The sequence below is a fragment of the Malaclemys terrapin genome, chromosome 2 (assembly GCF_027887155.1).
Source record: "Malaclemys terrapin pileata isolate rMalTer1 chromosome 2, rMalTer1.hap1, whole genome shotgun sequence".
Taxonomy (NCBI): Eukaryota; Metazoa; Chordata; order Testudines; family Emydidae; genus Malaclemys; species Malaclemys terrapin.
Window position 1 is genome coordinate 70,951,375 of NC_071506.1, and position 17,979 is coordinate 70,969,353.

At 39.7% G+C, this 17,979-nt stretch overlaps 1 protein-coding gene across 2 annotated transcripts in view; it reads right to left on the reverse strand.

Moving 5' to 3' along the window:
- Positions 1–10,076: 10,076 nt before the first annotated feature.
- SNTG1 (syntrophin gamma 1) overlaps positions 10,077–17,979 on the reverse strand; it is a 557,992-nt gene continuing 550,089 nt past the window's right edge. The window contains exons 18-19 of one of the 2 annotated variants that reach the window (XM_054017063.1): positions 11,552–11,681; positions 10,077–11,454 (exon numbers count right to left, since the gene is read on the reverse strand). In XM_054017063.1, coding sequence (XP_053873038.1) covers positions 11,339–11,454; positions 11,552–11,681 — 246 coding nt within the window. In that variant the 3' untranslated portion in view covers positions 10,077–11,338. Of the gene's footprint in view, positions 11,682–17,979 lie in introns of both variants that reach the window. The other variant, XM_054017062.1, reaches the window with a different exon arrangement.

Here is a 17,979-nt window from a genome sequence, read left to right on the forward strand (position 1 = left end):
CTGAAAAAGCTAAAAGACATGCCGAACTTTCTATTATCTATTATCCATAACACGAGGATTCTGGCTTCTTGCATTCTGAAGGGCTCACTTTGAAAAAAAAAATTGTGTCTATAAAATGAAAATGATCTTTGAAACATTGAGATTCCCCTAACCCCAGTATGAAGACTATAGCACTGCTTACATATTTAAGGATTTGCCCAGCTAGTGTTGGATGGCTATACTCCTACTGCAGCAAAAAATAGAAAACAACAAAGATTAATCATTCAAAGATCAACTTTCTGATTGTAAAGCTAGAGCACATTTTGATAATTTATTACCACTAGAGAAGCTTTCCTGTGATCCTTCTTTCCTCGCGCCTTTTCCCTTTACAGACCATTTTATTTTCTTCTACCCAGTGGTGGCTGGGGGCCAAAAAGAAATGTGGAACTGGTGCTCACACATAGATCCACCCACCTGCTTTCCAGTGGGAAAAAAGTGTTTGACTAAATAAAATTGGCCAGCGAGCTAATCAATCCGCTCTGGGGCTCTTCTCACCTCACAAAAAGAGCATGCTGTACCCACAACATCTTCTCTGCTGTGAATCTCACCACAGCGTCCCTTCTGGAAATGTCCCCATCTGCTCTACTCCCCACTTTCACCTCCCAACTAAAAAACAAACCAAACAAAAAAAAGCCGTCAGCTCTAGCTTGAGAGTGACAGGCGCCCTTGCACCTCTTTTATCCCCTTCATCAGGTCCAAGCCCTTTCCGCCCCTACACTAGGTCACCACATTACTTATACACACACACACTCACTCACTCTCTCTCTCTCTGTCTCTCTCTATGACTTAGTCATCAGACAATTTGGCTTTGTCTTACACACACCACTCAGGCACATAGAAAGCAGAGAGTGAATTTACATTTTTCAATAAGGAAATTAAATGGTTTAGCTCTCCAGCTGTATCTAATATAGGTTGCACCGTAAAGAGAAATGCTTTTGGAAAATAAAAAGTTTATAAATCACTTGCTTATTTTTCCTAAGTCAGTAGAATAGGAGTTAGTATTAAATAACTGGGGAAAAAAATTATACAATCTTGAAACACTGGGGAAATTTACAGGTGAATCAATGGGCAGATGGAATACATACTGTTTCTATTTTATTGTTCAAATAAACTAACAGTTAGCTTACACTTTATGTTACATGAAGCAAGAATAAATTATTGCATAAGCCATACAATGCCTATCAGCCACTTTTGTTGTAGAGTAAAATTACCAAAAATATAAAGGCGCACAGTCAAATTTGGTATGTTAAGATGTAGGAGCAGGATTTTATAATTGTACTATGAGAATTAATGTATGATTTGATTTCATCCTGCCAGCCACCCTTTTTGAATAGCAGAAAGGAATGGCAGACCAGAACAATCCTTATGACTGATTATAGTCAACCTTTCGTCTTAGGATAAGTTATCATGCCTACTATGGTTTCCTATATGTATTACAAATTAGGCACTCTAGTTAAATATACATTTATTTGTTTTAAGGTTTAGAATATAAGAGATAGGATCTTGTATTGTGTCTATGTTAAGGAGATTAGAGGAACCTTGAAGGCCTGGGGCCCAATATAAATTGTTTTGATTATAAGATTTAGGAAGGCTTAATTTACAACGCCTTTTCTTGCTCAACATAAAAACTGCTGTATACCTTTAACTGTAAAAGACTGTTTGTGTGAATGAGGAATGTATGCATCAGGAAAAGATAAGGTGTGAAGGCCATTATTATAGCCAGATGGTCAAGGAAGAAGGAGTGAAGAACCATCAATGCGCATCCATAATGAAGGCAGGGCAGATTGACAACCCTGAGGTGAAGGCTAGCCACCCCTAAGGACAGGACAATTGATTAAATCTAAACCAGGACAGGATGACTCTCTTGGAGGTTTATTGGAATGTTTACATCAGAAGATAACAGAGACTGACACAGCAAAATCCATAGACATCTATTCAGAAAAAAGACTATAAGAACAGGGTGCTTGGCCATGGGACTTTGTGTTCGTCTTGCCACTATTCCAGGAGCATCGGATCGCGACCGACAGAGCCCGGCTCCCCTCTGCGACCAATCTGGCTGGCCACTAGATTGATCCAGACTCTGGACTGGTAACTATAAACATCAACTGACGGGACTGTGTGCATGGTGTGTGTGTGACTGAAAAGCATATGCTAACTGCTGTATTCTCAGTAAATGTAGCGTGTTGCCTTCTCCCCTATAAAAGATCCCACGTGCTTTGTATAGCATAACATTGAAACTGATTTAGCTTGCAAGTGTTCTCATCGGAGGCCAAAATCTGTGGGGAAAAATCAAAGATGATTTTATTAAAACTTCAGCTCCTGGAAATCCTAGCCAGTAAGCCCTGTTTGCAGGGATGAAAGTAAGCTGGTATGGGCTGGTATGGTGTACCGGTACAAAATGGCCACTGGTACCGGCCCGTACGCAGCTGACGTTAAAGCACTGCCACGGCAGCACTTTAAGGACATAAGAACATAAAGTCGTGGCAGTGCTTTAACGTTGTGGCAAAAGGCGCAGCTGCCCCGGAACGAGCGATTTAAAAGAGCCCAGGGCTCCGGCTGCTGCTGCTGCTACCACAGGAGTGGTCTGAGCTCTGGGCCTTTAAATCGCCCCTTGAGCCCCAGGCAGTGCAGGCCAAGCAGCGTGGATGGGCTGGCTGGGGGATGCTGACTCCCCTCCAGCCCCGCCCCTTCATCCCAAAGCCCCGCCCCTTCCAGGGGCCCGGAGCTGGCCCCCATACTGGTAAGTGTTGAATGTTACTTTCACTCCTGCCTGTTTGTGAATTAAGCAGTGCACAAAGCCCAGCAAGGTACCTCCCCCATGCAGCTTACTGCGGGTACATCACAATGGCACAGCAGTTACATAAAGCATCCTTTTCTGTGTCCTGGCTCAGTCTTTTATAATGCGGGCTTTCATCTCAGCACTATCCACCTGGTACGCTCATCAGACTCCGTACAAGTGATCCCTTTTACCCTTCCAAACCCAAACTCCCTACGGCCCACCTACTCTAACTACATCAGGTGCCGTGAGTGCTCTAAATGAGCATGGTGCTGGCTTTCAAAGGGCTCAGTTTATAGCTGCTCACAGCACCCTGTCACAAACTGCTTATAATTATTAAGTAAACAGCTCTTAAAGAATAAAACTCAGTTTTGGGAGAGTTCATGTCAAGTCTACGTTCACTATGAAAAGTTGATCGTAATGAATGATGCAATATTTGACAAATGGTGTTAAATACATTTTCCTCTACTCTTTGGACTATATTTGCGTGTTGATGTTTCCTAACCTTTTCTTTGGTGGTGTTTTTTTAAGGCTTGCCCAGGCTATCTATTTCTGCCCCTTAAGCAGGTGTCGCTGTAGCAACTGGTGTAATAGGACACTGACTGTTGTTCTGTTACAGGTGTATTGATCTTTTGTAATCCATGTGGGGTGAATGGGACCTGGAAGGAAAAAAACAGTCTCTGACCAGCATTTGTATTCATTCCACATTTATTACTCCAAAAGTATGAGCCTCACCCACGTTCCAACCTCTTTATACCAGATAAGAGGGCTGGAGCAGTACAAGGAGCTTCTAAAAGCCCCAGATCCAGGGATGGGAAAATTCTATCAGTGAAGGAACTGAGAAAGACAGTCCCCTCCGCCCCCTCGCCCCCCAAAAAAGCATTACTGCGTGGGGGTGGGACGGAGGTGGGTGGCTCTTGTTGAGGTACGTGGCTCTTGTTGTCCCAGCCCCTGAAACAGTCCAGGATGTTCGGGGCACAAACATGGCATCTCTTAGGGCTGCAGCACAGAATCTCATCCCAAGTAGCCAAAAACTGCTGTTGGAAGGGCAGCCTGGCACTTGGGCGTGTGTGTGAAGGAGGGGTAATTTAAAACACATTTTTTATCCTCCTATCCCTCTACCGTCATTCCTCTGAGACATCCCCACTTTTTTCTCACCGTTCCCATAGAATGCATGATTATTGTTATCTTATTCCTGATAAGGTTCCTACCCTTTCCCCTTGTAACATTATGGGCCACCAGGGTTTTTGTCCATGTGTTTGTGTGCTGAAGTTGCACCCATGCACCATTTGGATTAGCATGACACAGTCAAAAAGCCTGAGCTGGCAAATCAGTGTTACTTTGGACATTCAGGGTCCACAACCAGAGTCTATGGGCTAAGCTACACTAGAAGTGCTAGATCGGCACAGCTGCACCCAAGGCCAGCTCCAGGGTTTTGGCCGCCCCAAGCAGCCAAACAAAAACAAAACAAAAAAAAGCCGCGATCGCGATCTGCAGCGGCAATTCGGCAGGAGGTCCTTCGCGCCGAGCAGGAGTGAGGGACCGTCCGCCGAATTGCTGCAGAACAGCTGGACGTGCCGCCTCTCTCTGAAGTGGCCACCCCAAGCACCTGCTTGGTAAGCTGGTGCCTGGAGCCGGCCCTGGCTGCACTGATGAGTGATGTAAGTTATATCAACATAAGCAGTAGTGTAGACCTCCCGTAAGGCGCCAATTCAGTGAGATACAAAAGCACCTTTAACTCACATGCTTAAAGTTAGGGTATTTGCTTAAATGCCTTGCTGAATACAGTATATCTTACGCATCTTTAGCTTCTATGGGTCTAATCCTGCTCTCGTTGAAGGCAGTGTTATACGTCTCCTTGATTTAAATGATGCAGAATTCTATGAATTGGATTACTAGATTATTTGGCAATCCAGTGATATAGTTAATAGCTATTAAATATGCAGCGAATCCCTGTACCACATCTGGCAGAGCGTGCATGCATGCACAAAGGCACAGACAAGCACCACCCTCCTCCAGTCTTTGCATGCCTTTAACTGTTATCAAAGTCTATGGGAATGTCTCTTATGAAAAAAAAAAAAACTGCAAAACTGGGCCAAAAATATATACATGTACATAATAAAGTAATTCAAAACCACAACACCATGGTGATTAGTCATCAACAGTAAAGAAATGATATATGATCATGTAGGAAATTGGGCATGGTAATCTGTGTTGGATGACCACTTCCATCAAGTTACCCATTCCAGTTGATAGTATTAGGCTTTCAGGAGTAGTTTATTAACCCAGCATAGTTAGATATTCTGATGGTCTCTCAGACATGCTTATAACAATACAACACACACTGACCAACTGAACACACACAAATAATTTAAAAAGTATTTATTTTCTATTTTTCTGGTATGTTCCTTTACAAAAAGAAAACCAAAAAACCCCAAACAAAACAGAGATAAAATTTTATTAGTGGTACATTAATGATCTTAAACAACTATGTGACTTATGTTTGTCACACATACATAACCACAAACAGCCACAAAAACATAATTAAAATTAAATAAATAATTTGAATGGTTTCATCTTCATTTTAAAATCTTTAATATTTAGAAAATATATAGCAATTTCTGTTACATTTGTTCAGTCATTTCTTTCCATAACAAATTAAAACTTATGAGATATACTGCAAATGTGCTAAGGGATAAGAATTATTCAAAAATAGCATTTTTGGAGGTGTGGGAAAGTGAGATCGCTAACGATAATCAATTTATTGATTGTATTTCTAGACTGTGCACCTTTTGCAATAGTCATTTCTTCAATGAATATACATATTTTACTTTAAATTTATATTCTTAGCATGTGAAGTATTTAAAAGATAATATTTTATGCCTTTATGCTTGCTTTGGTAAGTTGTGCCCAATAGATATATTTTTTCTTACTATATATTACATAAAGCAAGTTTTTCTAGAATATCTGGCTGGGATTTTTATTTGGAAGGTGTTGAAGCTGGAAGTCGTACATATTTCTCAGAAGTGACAACTGATTATATTATCTGAAGGAGAATGGTTAGATTATACATTGACCCAGTCTATTTTTATCTAGATTATGATTCAGTGAAGTTCTGTAATAATATACAGAATCCAAATAGAAAATATTTTTATTCCCTTGAGCAAAAGGTGATAGCTAACATGAGTTGAGTGGTTGCTAGCATTTGCCACCAATTACAGCACTATAATGCAGATAGCACAGTATTTTCCAATGCTCTCAATAGAAGACAACTGCCACATCTCAGGTACCACTTCTAGAAAATGGTGACTTTTTAATGGAAACTTGAACACAGAATTTAGTTGACATCATAGGCCTTGATTCAGGAATGCACTTAATAGCATGGTTAAGACAATTCCTACTCAGGAAAGCACTTATGCACATACTTAGCTTTAATTACTTTAATCTTAAAGTTAATCACATGCTTAAGCACCCTCCCAGAACAGGGATGCTTTTCTGAATCAGGACCATACTCCTTATTAAGGACAAATACTGTCCCCCCGCTCCACAGGTACAGTGAGTTCTATGTGTAGCTGAAGCAGCATAATTCTTCCGCATGACAGGGCTAGGAGCTTAGAAGGCTGCACAGGAGCTATGCATGCATGCATGGGTTCTGGGTGGGGTATGTTTGTAGCAGGGCAATGGCTGGGTAGAGCAGTATTACTCATTGCTCCTCAGGTTTTTCACCTTGTGTAAAGGGAAAGGGGCCCATATTATGCTCAAGCATTGGCTGTATTGGGATTCCACCACCACGCAGTAACTCTAAGCCAGTGAAATGTACAATATAATGTACAGTGGTCACTATTAACACATCAGCATTTTCCAAATGATTCCATGGAGTCAGCACACAGGTGCCCGAATTATTTCATATTTTAAACACAGGAAAAGTTATGGTATCATAGATACCATTGTATGGTAAGTGTTGGATGCTGCCTTTATAATGGCATCCACTGTACATTCACATGATCTTATGCCTGTTTGTCATGTTGTTGGACACAAGATACATCTTAAGGCATTGAAGGAATTAACATAACAATATGCTGTGGACGGCCAGGATATGTTGACAGTGCAATCAGGTGGTGTGAAGGCAGCATGTATAGACATACCTGAGCCAGCTTTGCTCTAGTTACACAGGAGGTAGCATGAGTAACCATAGAAGTGAAGGCAAGACAGCATGGTGGTAGCTGCTTGAGTACATTCCCAGGATTCTGGGTGGGTGGGTGGGTGGGGGTAGGCCATGCAGCCTCCCATGGTGCTTTGGCTTCACTGCTATTGTTATTCAAGCTAGCTTTGTTCTAGCTAGATCAAAGCCAGCTCGGGTATGTCTACTCATGCTGCCATTATACCATCTGATTGCAAGGCAGATATACCCTTAGTTAAGGGAGCTGACACTTTTGTTCTGATCACAGTGAAGCCAAAGGGATTTTGACATTTACTTCATTGGGAGCAGAATCAGGCATTAAGGCCCCAATCCTGCAAAGGCTCACTCACATGTTTAACTTTATGCACTGTGAGAAGTCCTATTGAAGTCAAGTTAAGCATTTGTAAGTCAGGCCCTAATTTGGTGAGAGAGTTTTTTGGCCTCTAACTCTACATGATAAGATACAGTATATTATTATTTTACAGAATGAGGTTCACCATATTCCTAAGAATTCTGGTTTGAGTAGTCCAAATTGGAAGCTAGGGGCTGGGTTATCAAAGCACTGAGCACCCATAGTTGGGGCCCTATTTTCAAAAGATCTCTTCTGAGTGCTAACTTCTTTCAAAAATCTGGTCCTATATTTGTAAATAGATTTAGGAAAGTGAAACATATAATTTCTTCACTGGTAAAGTCCAGAACAGTGTATCATCAAAATCTACAATACTTTTATAACAGAATTACATCTATACTATACCCATGAAACATACCAGGTTATGGTTAACTCTGTGAAGTTCAGTTCAATCTAAAATTTTCCATCATGATTCAAATCAAGTACTGTATTTTAACCTACAATTAACAGTTGTATATCCTATAAGATAACAGTAGACAAGGTACATTTTGAGGAAAGAAATATTTTGATCAAACTAATTCCAAGGGTTAATGCCACAGATAGTACAACTCACATATTATTCCAAGAGTTTGGTTTTTTGTTTGTTTTGGTAACAGAAAGGTTGGTATTTAATTGTAACATAGCCTTTTCCCAGAAAATGATAGATTCATTAGTTGTATACAGTTTTTATAGTTGCTTGAATGCACAGAATTATGAACATTTTAATACATCCAATGGTTTGACTGTAATATTTCCTGTGTTAATACTACTATACATACATTTTGCTGTTGGACACGTGTGCATGAAGTGATTAGTGATTAAAATGGGAGACTCATAAATATATCCAAGAGAAGTAAATATGACCCTTAAACATTTTTATAACATACTTCACATTTCTCAAGACTTTTATAGGCTGTGTAATATGTACTTTAAAATTTGCCTCCCTTGGTCCCCATGTTGACTTTCCAATTACCAGTTACCCCTTTCTAGGACGAACAACCTGGCAGGCATATCCATTGCTGAATAAATTGGGAAAAGATTTATTTCTGTGACACTAGTATGCAATGGTGGAGCGGTCATGTCAATCCCAGGACACTAGAGAGACAAGATGGGTGAGGTAATCTCTCTTTCATTGGACCAACTTCTCCCAATAAAGGATATTACCCCACTCACTTAATGTTATTAGAATGCAAGTCATTCCTGTATTTGTATACCAAGACAGAAATGCAGCCAGTGCTAATGTTATGACATCTGTTTCAGCTTTTTGAAATCAAAAATACTTGATGAATCCCGTAAGTCAGTTTAGATCTTCCAAACCAAGGAAAAATCCTGCTTTCCAATTTTCACTGCAGCATCTGTTAAATATTCTATGCTTGTTGCACTGGTGATAATGGCCGTTCTATATACAGATTATGTAACAAATCTCTAGTGTAGATTGGAAGGGGGGATTTTACCTCAAACATTTTACTGATCCTTTTCAGCCAAATTCTGCTCTCAGTTCCAGTAGTGGAGTCCTGTGAATAATGTGTACTGGTGTAAACTGAGGACAGATTTTAGGCCAATATATGTTGATTGATTTTTAGTTTTGGGACCACCAAAAATCTATTTATCTAGGTATTTATTTACACCACCACTGCAATATCTGAGAGCCATAATAATGATTTTGAAAAAGGGGGACAGATTTGGGAACACAGAGGCAGTAAAACTATTCTTAAAATAAAACTGGTCTCTTGTTTTTAAAATGGTCATTTTTGCATTATAATTTTCCCACTTGATGCTTTCTTGACAGGAAAAGAGGCCCAATTACTATGCTTAACCCCTGAGATGGTGACAGTTCCAGATTCAAAACATCTGGAGTTCATGTTATCTAAGGGCCAAATCCTGGGCCCCACTGAAGTCCATGAGAATTGTTCATAGGTTTCAACGAGGACAGAATTTGTCCTTCAATGTATTGAGTATTTATACACAAACAACAGTTTATTATTAATAATAAATTAAATTATTAAAAATCAGTTTGCCAACAGTTACTACACAAGTAGCTGAGATACAACAGTACAGTAGTTAGTATGAGAAATAACCATGCTAACTATGTAAAATGTGCTGGCAATTTTTTTAATGGGGCAATCACTGTAACTCCACTTAATGTTCCTGGGAGTCAGGCAGCTACTGTGAGTCTCATGTGCAGACTTTCAAAAAGGTGGGTTCCCTCTTATGTGGGTAAAGCCAAGTGCTGGTGATAAAAATCACGCAGAGAGAGAGAGAAGCAAGCAATCAGATATGTCCCAAAAATTCATTTTGAATTGTGCCCCTTCTGAAAAAAAAAAAAAGTTCCTCTAAATTTAAGTTTGAATATAAAATAATTATACATTACCTGGAACACTGATAGATTTAACCTGTCTGGCACATAAGGCAGATCTATAAAAAACATGTCCATAACCCTCACGTGATATGTACGTTTGTAGCTGGTAGCACGCATGGAGGATTTAGACCCTGATCCTGCAATTTCTGACACATGGATGGATCCCAGCATATGTGCAAGGGGTCTGCCCACACATTTTAAATTGAAGGGCTGGGACCTAAATGTAGAATTGTTACTTTATATTCATACTAAAGTATTTAATTTTTTTATTTTTAACAAGAAACAACAGAATAATGATTAGTATTTAAAATAATACGCACATGCTACAGCTGCAGCAGGCTGTTTTTTTATAAAATTCATGTGTGTTACTGTAGGTGTATAAATATTTGATTCTTTTGAGTTATGTGGTCATGTTTTAAAAAAACCCGCAATTTACTAGGTTTCAGCTACATCACAATAATATTCCCCAAATTTGACCATGTTCAGAGATATATCTGCTAGTTCAAAATTAAAGTCATTTGCAAAAATGGTATTCAAGTAACGTATCCTTGGATGCATGGAGAATTGTTCCAAATTTACTCCTTGAGCTTTACATTCATCATGAAATGAGGCTCTTAGAATAATATGTACAATATGTAGTCCTGGATTACGTCATATTTTAAATACACAATAGCTTTCTGTATTATGTCACTTATTCTAGCTTTGCAGTTTATTTAATTTGTTCCCATCTTAAACTAAATAAGTACATAAATAAAAAGGAATAATATCATTTAATTGGTAAGAAGAATTCAAGGTGTGGAATCATTTTTCTAGTGTTACTGCTAGTGCCTGTTTTATTAAGAGCCTGAGTGGAACAGAGTTCTTGCCTCCTTGCTTGTGATATGAAGTCAACATTACATACTGAAACAATGTGCTAGATGTACATCTGAAACAAAATTCAAAACTCAGGTTTTGTGTACAAATACTGTTCAATTACATGACCTCCTTCCCTTTAAAACAGGAGAATGAACAAAGCAACTTGTCACTAACTTGTACTTAATTTATAATTGAAATCAAATTCATATCCCACCTATTTTGACTTGAAGAGGCTCCTGTGTCTGTAAAAGTTTCTCCACTATATTTGTCTTTATGTGCTAGACCAATATGGCTATAACTTTATCATTACTATTAGAACAGAATGACAACAAAATAAACAACAATAGCATGTTTCCATATAGGAAAACAGTACGAATTTACAAGAGTGTTTAAAGTGCTTTCTTCTTTGAGGAGATACACAATTGCCCTTTCATGCTTATCTCCTTGTTGTCATAAACGATATGCCTCTTGCTTGCTGTTGTATCATTTATACTACTATGATATTGCCCTACGTTATACTCAGAGCTTTGTATGTTGTCATATAAAAACATCTGAAAACAAGTAAATGACAATTCTAGTTGTGTATTATTACAGACAGCTGAAAATTTTATTAAATACTTAAGTGCTTCACTGTGTCATTTTTTCCCTTTTGCTTCCAGTGTTGTTTAAAGCACTATATAAGTACAAATAGATCATACTAAAAGCATATCCATCCTATTCCAGGGTTTCAGCTAGGATTATTTACTGGAGTTGCAGAACAGAGATGAATGTATGATCCCATGTGACCATTTTTCTGCTGAAACTGCAGCATGGCTTGCCTCTTGGATTGGTTTCCATGTTCGCAGTTCCCCAAAGGTCTAAATTTGATGAATATTTATACATTGTTATGTACTGCTGGTAAGTGGCAGTGGTGAAATGCAAGATGTCAAGTAGTATACTTTAATTTGCCAGTACCAGAAGTTGTGGCAACAGCAGATGTGGCGGCTTGACTGCCTACATACAATGGGTCCAAACAAGCCACTTTGGCCGCGAAGAATGAGTGGATGCAGTGAAGGACTGCAAATAGATTGGAAAATTCCAACTCCTGAAAGTGAAAGCAAAGAGATTAAACGTAAGAGACAAAACAATACATCACAAAAAGTCATCCGCATTACTGAGCTTACAAAAGTGGTCTTAATTGTATGACAGAAGGTTACAAACATGGCTGGCTTTCTTTTTTATGGTGGGAAATTGAACACTGAACGTGCTCCATGTATAAAAGAATTGTGAATTGTGGCAAATATGGTTGAATTTCTGAGTTGAATACATTCAGAATTCCCACTGAAATATAAATGTCCATCTATTTCAATGTAAACAACAGGAGAAAAAGAGAACACATTGATGACTTCTTTTTTCCATGTTGCCAAGCAATATATAGGGTCCATTTACAGACCATTTATTCTGTCACTCTGGACGGTATTTCTAGAGTGCTAGAATAGATTTTTTTAAAGAATGCTGAGAATATTGTAGCATCAACAAAAATTGCCAGATCCCCCAAAGTGACTCCATCTGTCATATTTTTAAGACTGTAATTTTCTCCTGTCCCTGACATTGAGGTTTTTATCTAGAGTTTTTTGCGTAATTCAATGAAACATTTACAAGCTTGTGCAAAATGTTGAAACAGCCCGAAAGTAGGAAACCCGGCTGGGGGATTGTGCAGTGATGTAATAAATGGGTGGGTCTTCGTTAATCTTTGTAAAAATCTGAGCAGATATCTTCTGGCCATGCTCAGAAATGAATTTTTAATTGCTCCAAAGTTCTTTATCATAGAATCATAGAATCATAGAATATCAGAGTTGGAAGGGACCTCAAGAGGTCATCTAGTCCAACCCCCTGCTCAAAGCAGGACCAATTCCCAGCTAAATCATCCCAGCCAGGGCTTTGTCAAGCCGGGCCTTAAAAACCTCCAAGGAAGGAGACTCCACCACCTCCCTAGGTAATGCATTCCAGTGTTTCACCACCCTCCTAGTGAAATAGTTTTTCCTGATATCCAACCTGGACCTCCCCCACTGCAACTTGAGACCATTGCTCCTTGTTCTGTCATCTGCCACCACTGAGAACAGCCGAGCTCCATCCTCTTTGGAACCCCCCTTCAGGTAGTTGAAGGCTGCTATCAAATCCCCCCTCATTCTTCTCTTCTGGAGACTAAACAATCCCAGTTCTCTCAGCCTCTCCTCATAAGTCATGTGCTCCAGACCCCTAATCATTTTTGTTGCCCTCCGCTGGACTCTTTCCAATTTTTCTTTCTCAGCTTCCCAAACTAATTCTCAATTACAATGGCTAAGTTCATGCTAAGTTTCACACATCTGCCATCTGTGCTTTATTAAAAAAAAAAAAATCTGTTTAGAATATTTTTTGTTTTTAAACATTGGGAGAAGTGAATTTTCCCCACTCTGCCAGGGATTTTACTCCAATTTTCCAACAAAAAATATTTTCAGACAGAACCCAAGAATGGAAATTCAGAAAGCTCTGAGCATGAGAAAACAGGGTGTTGCCATAGAAGCCGCTTTGCAATATGAACCAACACTCATTATAATAAAGTAGTGTTCCATTTCTTTTTCTACCCCTCCTTCTGCAAGTACAATTAAATAATACCTAAAGCTTAAGAACAGAAACCACTACTGTACTGGAACCTATATTGATACTAGGTATTATGAGTACAAAGCACATAGTTTTCCCTTGTTTTTCTCAACAGACTAAGATTTAATTTAATTTAATATGTAATTAGATATTAAATCTAATATTATAGTCTGAGGATTTTTTAAGTCAATTCAGTAATCTTACTAGCTGAATGTTCCTATACACTTCATAATTATCATTACTGGATGTTAAATTTTCAGTGCATTAGCGTAAATATTATCAGTTAGCACAGGTATTTCGGTAATTGCAACACACTGGAAAGATTCATTGTTCATGAACCTTAAACAGGTACATGTGAGGTTCATTATGAACTTGTAAAGATTCTGCTGTTATTATTATTCATAAATATTACATTAAAAGAAAGTTATTTAGATTACAAAGTAAAGCACTTAAAAGTTAGGAAATGCCAGATTTACGTTTGTCTGGGTAACCTTAATTCTACCCCCTTATACATCCACTCTGTGCACTAAATTAGGCAAGGTTCCTGTGGAAAAATTAGTATGTGATCATGTAATAAAGGAATGTATCATAATGCATATGAGCAGTTTCAACCAATGTTTAGGATGTCCCAGTTCTTTCTGTTTTCACACCATTTGCCAGCAAATCAGAGTTTCCAAACTCCATGCAGCAAATGAGAGCAGTCAAGCAACCTTGTTAAATTCTCTGAGATATAATACACTTAAGAAAATGTGAAGACAACAATGCTTTAAAGCAGCAGCATACGAGTTGTGGAATACCCCTCCCCCCAAAATAGTTAATGATAGAGGTGTGGATAGACTCAATTCTTCTCCAGAAACTCCACTTTTCTTTTATCTCTATTCTTTAAAAAACAAAATCTTTAATTGCTATGGTTGTGAAGAAAACCTTCTAACTATTATCTGAGAGCAACAGATGCAAAGATATCTTCTTGCAAAGAGCCTGAAGCTATAGCTTTGAGGTATAAACTGCACCATTCATATCAATGGATACTAACTCAGATATAAAGAACAATAGTTTAAAAGGTAAACATTGTTACTGTTTCACTGCTCATCAAAGCATGTAAGAAAGGAGAGAAAGTATCAAGTTATGACGATCTACAACAGCATTTTCCAAAGTGCTGAGCAGGAATGAATAGCCAGGATCAGGGTGCAAAAGACATATAGGTTATGAAGGATAGGCCTTTAGAAGATGGAAGGGTTGCAAGAGGCACAATTGGTTTCATTTTCATGAAGAGGGAGGCTCAGCTTTCAGAAGTCTGGGAAACACTGGTATAACATATACTTTTATTGCTTGCAGGATAGCACAATATTCCCCTGCCTACCCCCGGGAAGTCTTCAACAACCGTGATCCAACTAATTTTGCATTTTGGGGTAATTGTAAATCCAACAATATTGCATAATACCACAGAACTAAACAATTTGTGTCAAAGTTCTTGTATATTTGTAATAATAATAATAATAATAAACTGCAATGACACAGCTGTGGATTCAATCATTTGACTAGAGGAAAGAAGTACAACTGATAACCTTGGTTTGTGCATCATAAAAAAAAATTGATTCAGATTTACGTGCAGGCATTTTAAAAAAACATTAATTGAATTTAAGTGCTGCTGAGAATTGTACTACATTACACTGTAATTTTGCTTATGGATAGATAGCAGGAAGGATGTCATGGAATACACAAAGAGCTTACCTGAATTCATGTATCCCAAAATAAATACTGCATTTTTTTTTTTACAGCATTCCTCCCCGAGCGTGCGGTCGGCGCTCCACTTCTCCCGCCTCCCAGGCTTGCAGCACCAATCAGGAGAATTAGAGTGGGGGCAGCGTGCTCGGGGAGGAGGCGGAGCAGAGGTGAGCAGCTGCCATGGGGGTGCCTCAGGGCGGGGGGGGTGGGAGCTGCCACAGGGCTCCCCTCCCCAACTCACCTCTGCTATGCCCCCTCCCCGAGCCCTGGCAAGTGAAGACACTTTCTTCCTGTTTACACAGGTTTTAGCCTCCTGAGGATACCCCACAGTGCCTAGGTGACCACTCTAGCCAGCAGCTCTGCTGCTAGGTAAACAGACATCCACCCAACCCCCTGAAAGCCCTGGGAACTTTGAAACTCCCCTTCCTATTTTCTTGGCAAGTGCTCACTTATCTGGCCAGGTGACAATGCCTGCTCCACAGAGCAAAGGATCCCCTGCTTGGAGCAATGCTGAGCTACTGGAGCATGTCCGTGTTTGGGGAGAGGAGGCAGTGCAGGGACCCAGGTTGCCCCACATGCACACACCCCCCCTTCCCACAAGACCTATCATCAAACTGGAGAGACCTGTACTGTGGGATAGCTGCCCTAGCGTGCTGCTCTCATCCCCAGTGGAAGTGCTGCTAATGTAAACACTCTGTGATGCCTGAGGAACTAAGTGAGTACACAAACTAGTGCTTTACTTTTACTGGTTCCCTATCACTGGTGAAATTTACAGAGCAAAAACTCTGCAAGTGTAGACATACCTTAAGAATCAGTGACTAATTACCAGGTAAGTGCCTTTGCAACTTTACTTGAAAGAGCACTAGATACTTATATTGATCACAGACTAACCCTGATGAGTATTGCTCAAAGAATGCCCAATAGGATATAATAATTACTATTCCTTTAAATAAAATGTAACTAGATCTGAGTTACTGTATTGACTAATTTTAATCTGCTAATAATTCACAGATTGCAACATATGAAAGCTAACAGAAGTTACCTTGCATTACTGTGGAGAGAAGGGCAGAATTACTAGGTAGAATACAATAAAACACTAACACGTGATTTCAAAAATATTAAATATGTGGAAAGGCTAGGACTTGAGGCTTGTTCTTACTTAAAAAGATATTTTGTGGTAATCCAGGAAAACCTTTTTTAGATTATAAAAGGGATTGGTAAAAGTGACAGATAATATTTTCCCAATGGGGAAGTGTTCACCCAATAGACAATGTGAACTAAAAGGAGAAAACTACAGAACCTGAGCTGAACTGTTTAACAAGAATAATGTGAAAAAATCTGCAGGGAAGGCAGCTAAAGCACAGTTCAAGAGATACCTACTGGTACTCTGGTTTCTGGGGAAGGAGAGAATTGGGGAGTATAGTAAAGAACTGGAAGGTGATGTTGAAAGCAATGAAAAATGTTCAATTATAGTGGGGACCAGATGGATTTTTCTCGTTTGTAACACTTCTTTTCATGTAAGACACTGCTGTGATTTTAGAAATACACCTCAGAACAAGTTACGATACAGAATCCTGCACAATGCACTCAAAAGATATAAGTGGTCCTACAAAGTTGATAGGCTCTAATGGATAGAAAGCAGTGACATTGGCTGATGTAGAGGCTAAGTACAGAGAAATAGCTTCTTTGAATGGAATTGAAGAGGAACAAAATGTGAGGGATCATGATCCTCAAACCCAGGCCAGGCTCAGACGACTGCTGCCTCCTAGCAGTTCCCTGAACTAGTGCAGTAGGGGGCCAGTGAAGCTCTAGCTTGCAAAGGCCCCCTGGCCACAAAGCTCCTGATTGGGGGGAAAGTCCAGCTCCACCAATTTGCTGGGATGCTCTATTAAACCAGAAAGAGGCACAGGAAGTTGCCCAAGCAACTAGATGAATCCTTGGCTGGCTGTTACTACAGACCCTGCCGACCTGCCTGACTCCTGAGCCATGCCTGTTCCTGTCCTCCTTATTCCAGACCCCAATCTGTTCCTGGTTTCTGCTTTCCTGCCTCACTCCAAGCCCCTGCTGTACCGCTGACTCTGGCTTTGACTCCTGACTTGGCACCAGACTCTATCTTTGACCTTAAGCTTGGCATCTGACTCTGACCCCAGCCCTAACCCTGACTCTGGTTCCGGGCACCTGACTAACTATTTGGCATGACTGTCCACACCCCAGTCCCTACAGAAAGGCTCTTAAAGCACTTATTGAAGATGAACTGTGGGATAGAGACATACTTTTTAGCAATCCTATTTGCAGAAATCGATCATAGCACATATCCTTAAAAGCTGAAAAAGATGTGTCACCATCAAAAGCAGAAAAATGTGCTGATGTCAACAGTAATATGAAGACTCTGTTTGCAGCAGTTACATTTTTATGAAAAAGCATTTTGTCCTGCAGTATGTGGGAGTTTCAGGGTTCCATAGCTGACGCCAAACCTGAAAAGGACCTGTACTTCTTCCCTATGTGGTGTATTGGTGATTGCAGTGACCTCAGCACTGGCAAGTACGACAGAAAGGAAGGGGAGCACAAGGATACCACTTTATCACAAAGCCTCATGTATGAGTGCTTGAGTGAAAGGCAGGCTTCCAACACACACACAACAAATGTGCACTGTATGTGTAATTTCTCTAAGTGGCTGTTAGTTTAACAATTCATTCCAAAACCCAAAGCAAATTCCTCATGCAGCTGATGTACAGCATTGGCTTCTCCATTGACTATGATGACAAAGTACTTTGCCTGGAGACCGAAATTACAAAAAAAGATTATTCACTACGGGGCACTGCATGAAGGGTTGTACATTCTCCCAGACCTTGTCAAGGGTAGGTTTATATTTTGTGCTGCTAATAACTTAGGTATCTTAGAAGATACAGCAAATGGCAAAGGTACCCTTCATGCTACTGTTATGGTCAGCTATCAGGAGCATACTAAGGGGGACCAGTCCGAACCTCAAGTGCTGTCTGGACTAGCAAAGAACCATTCCTTGAAGAAGCTTCCTGACT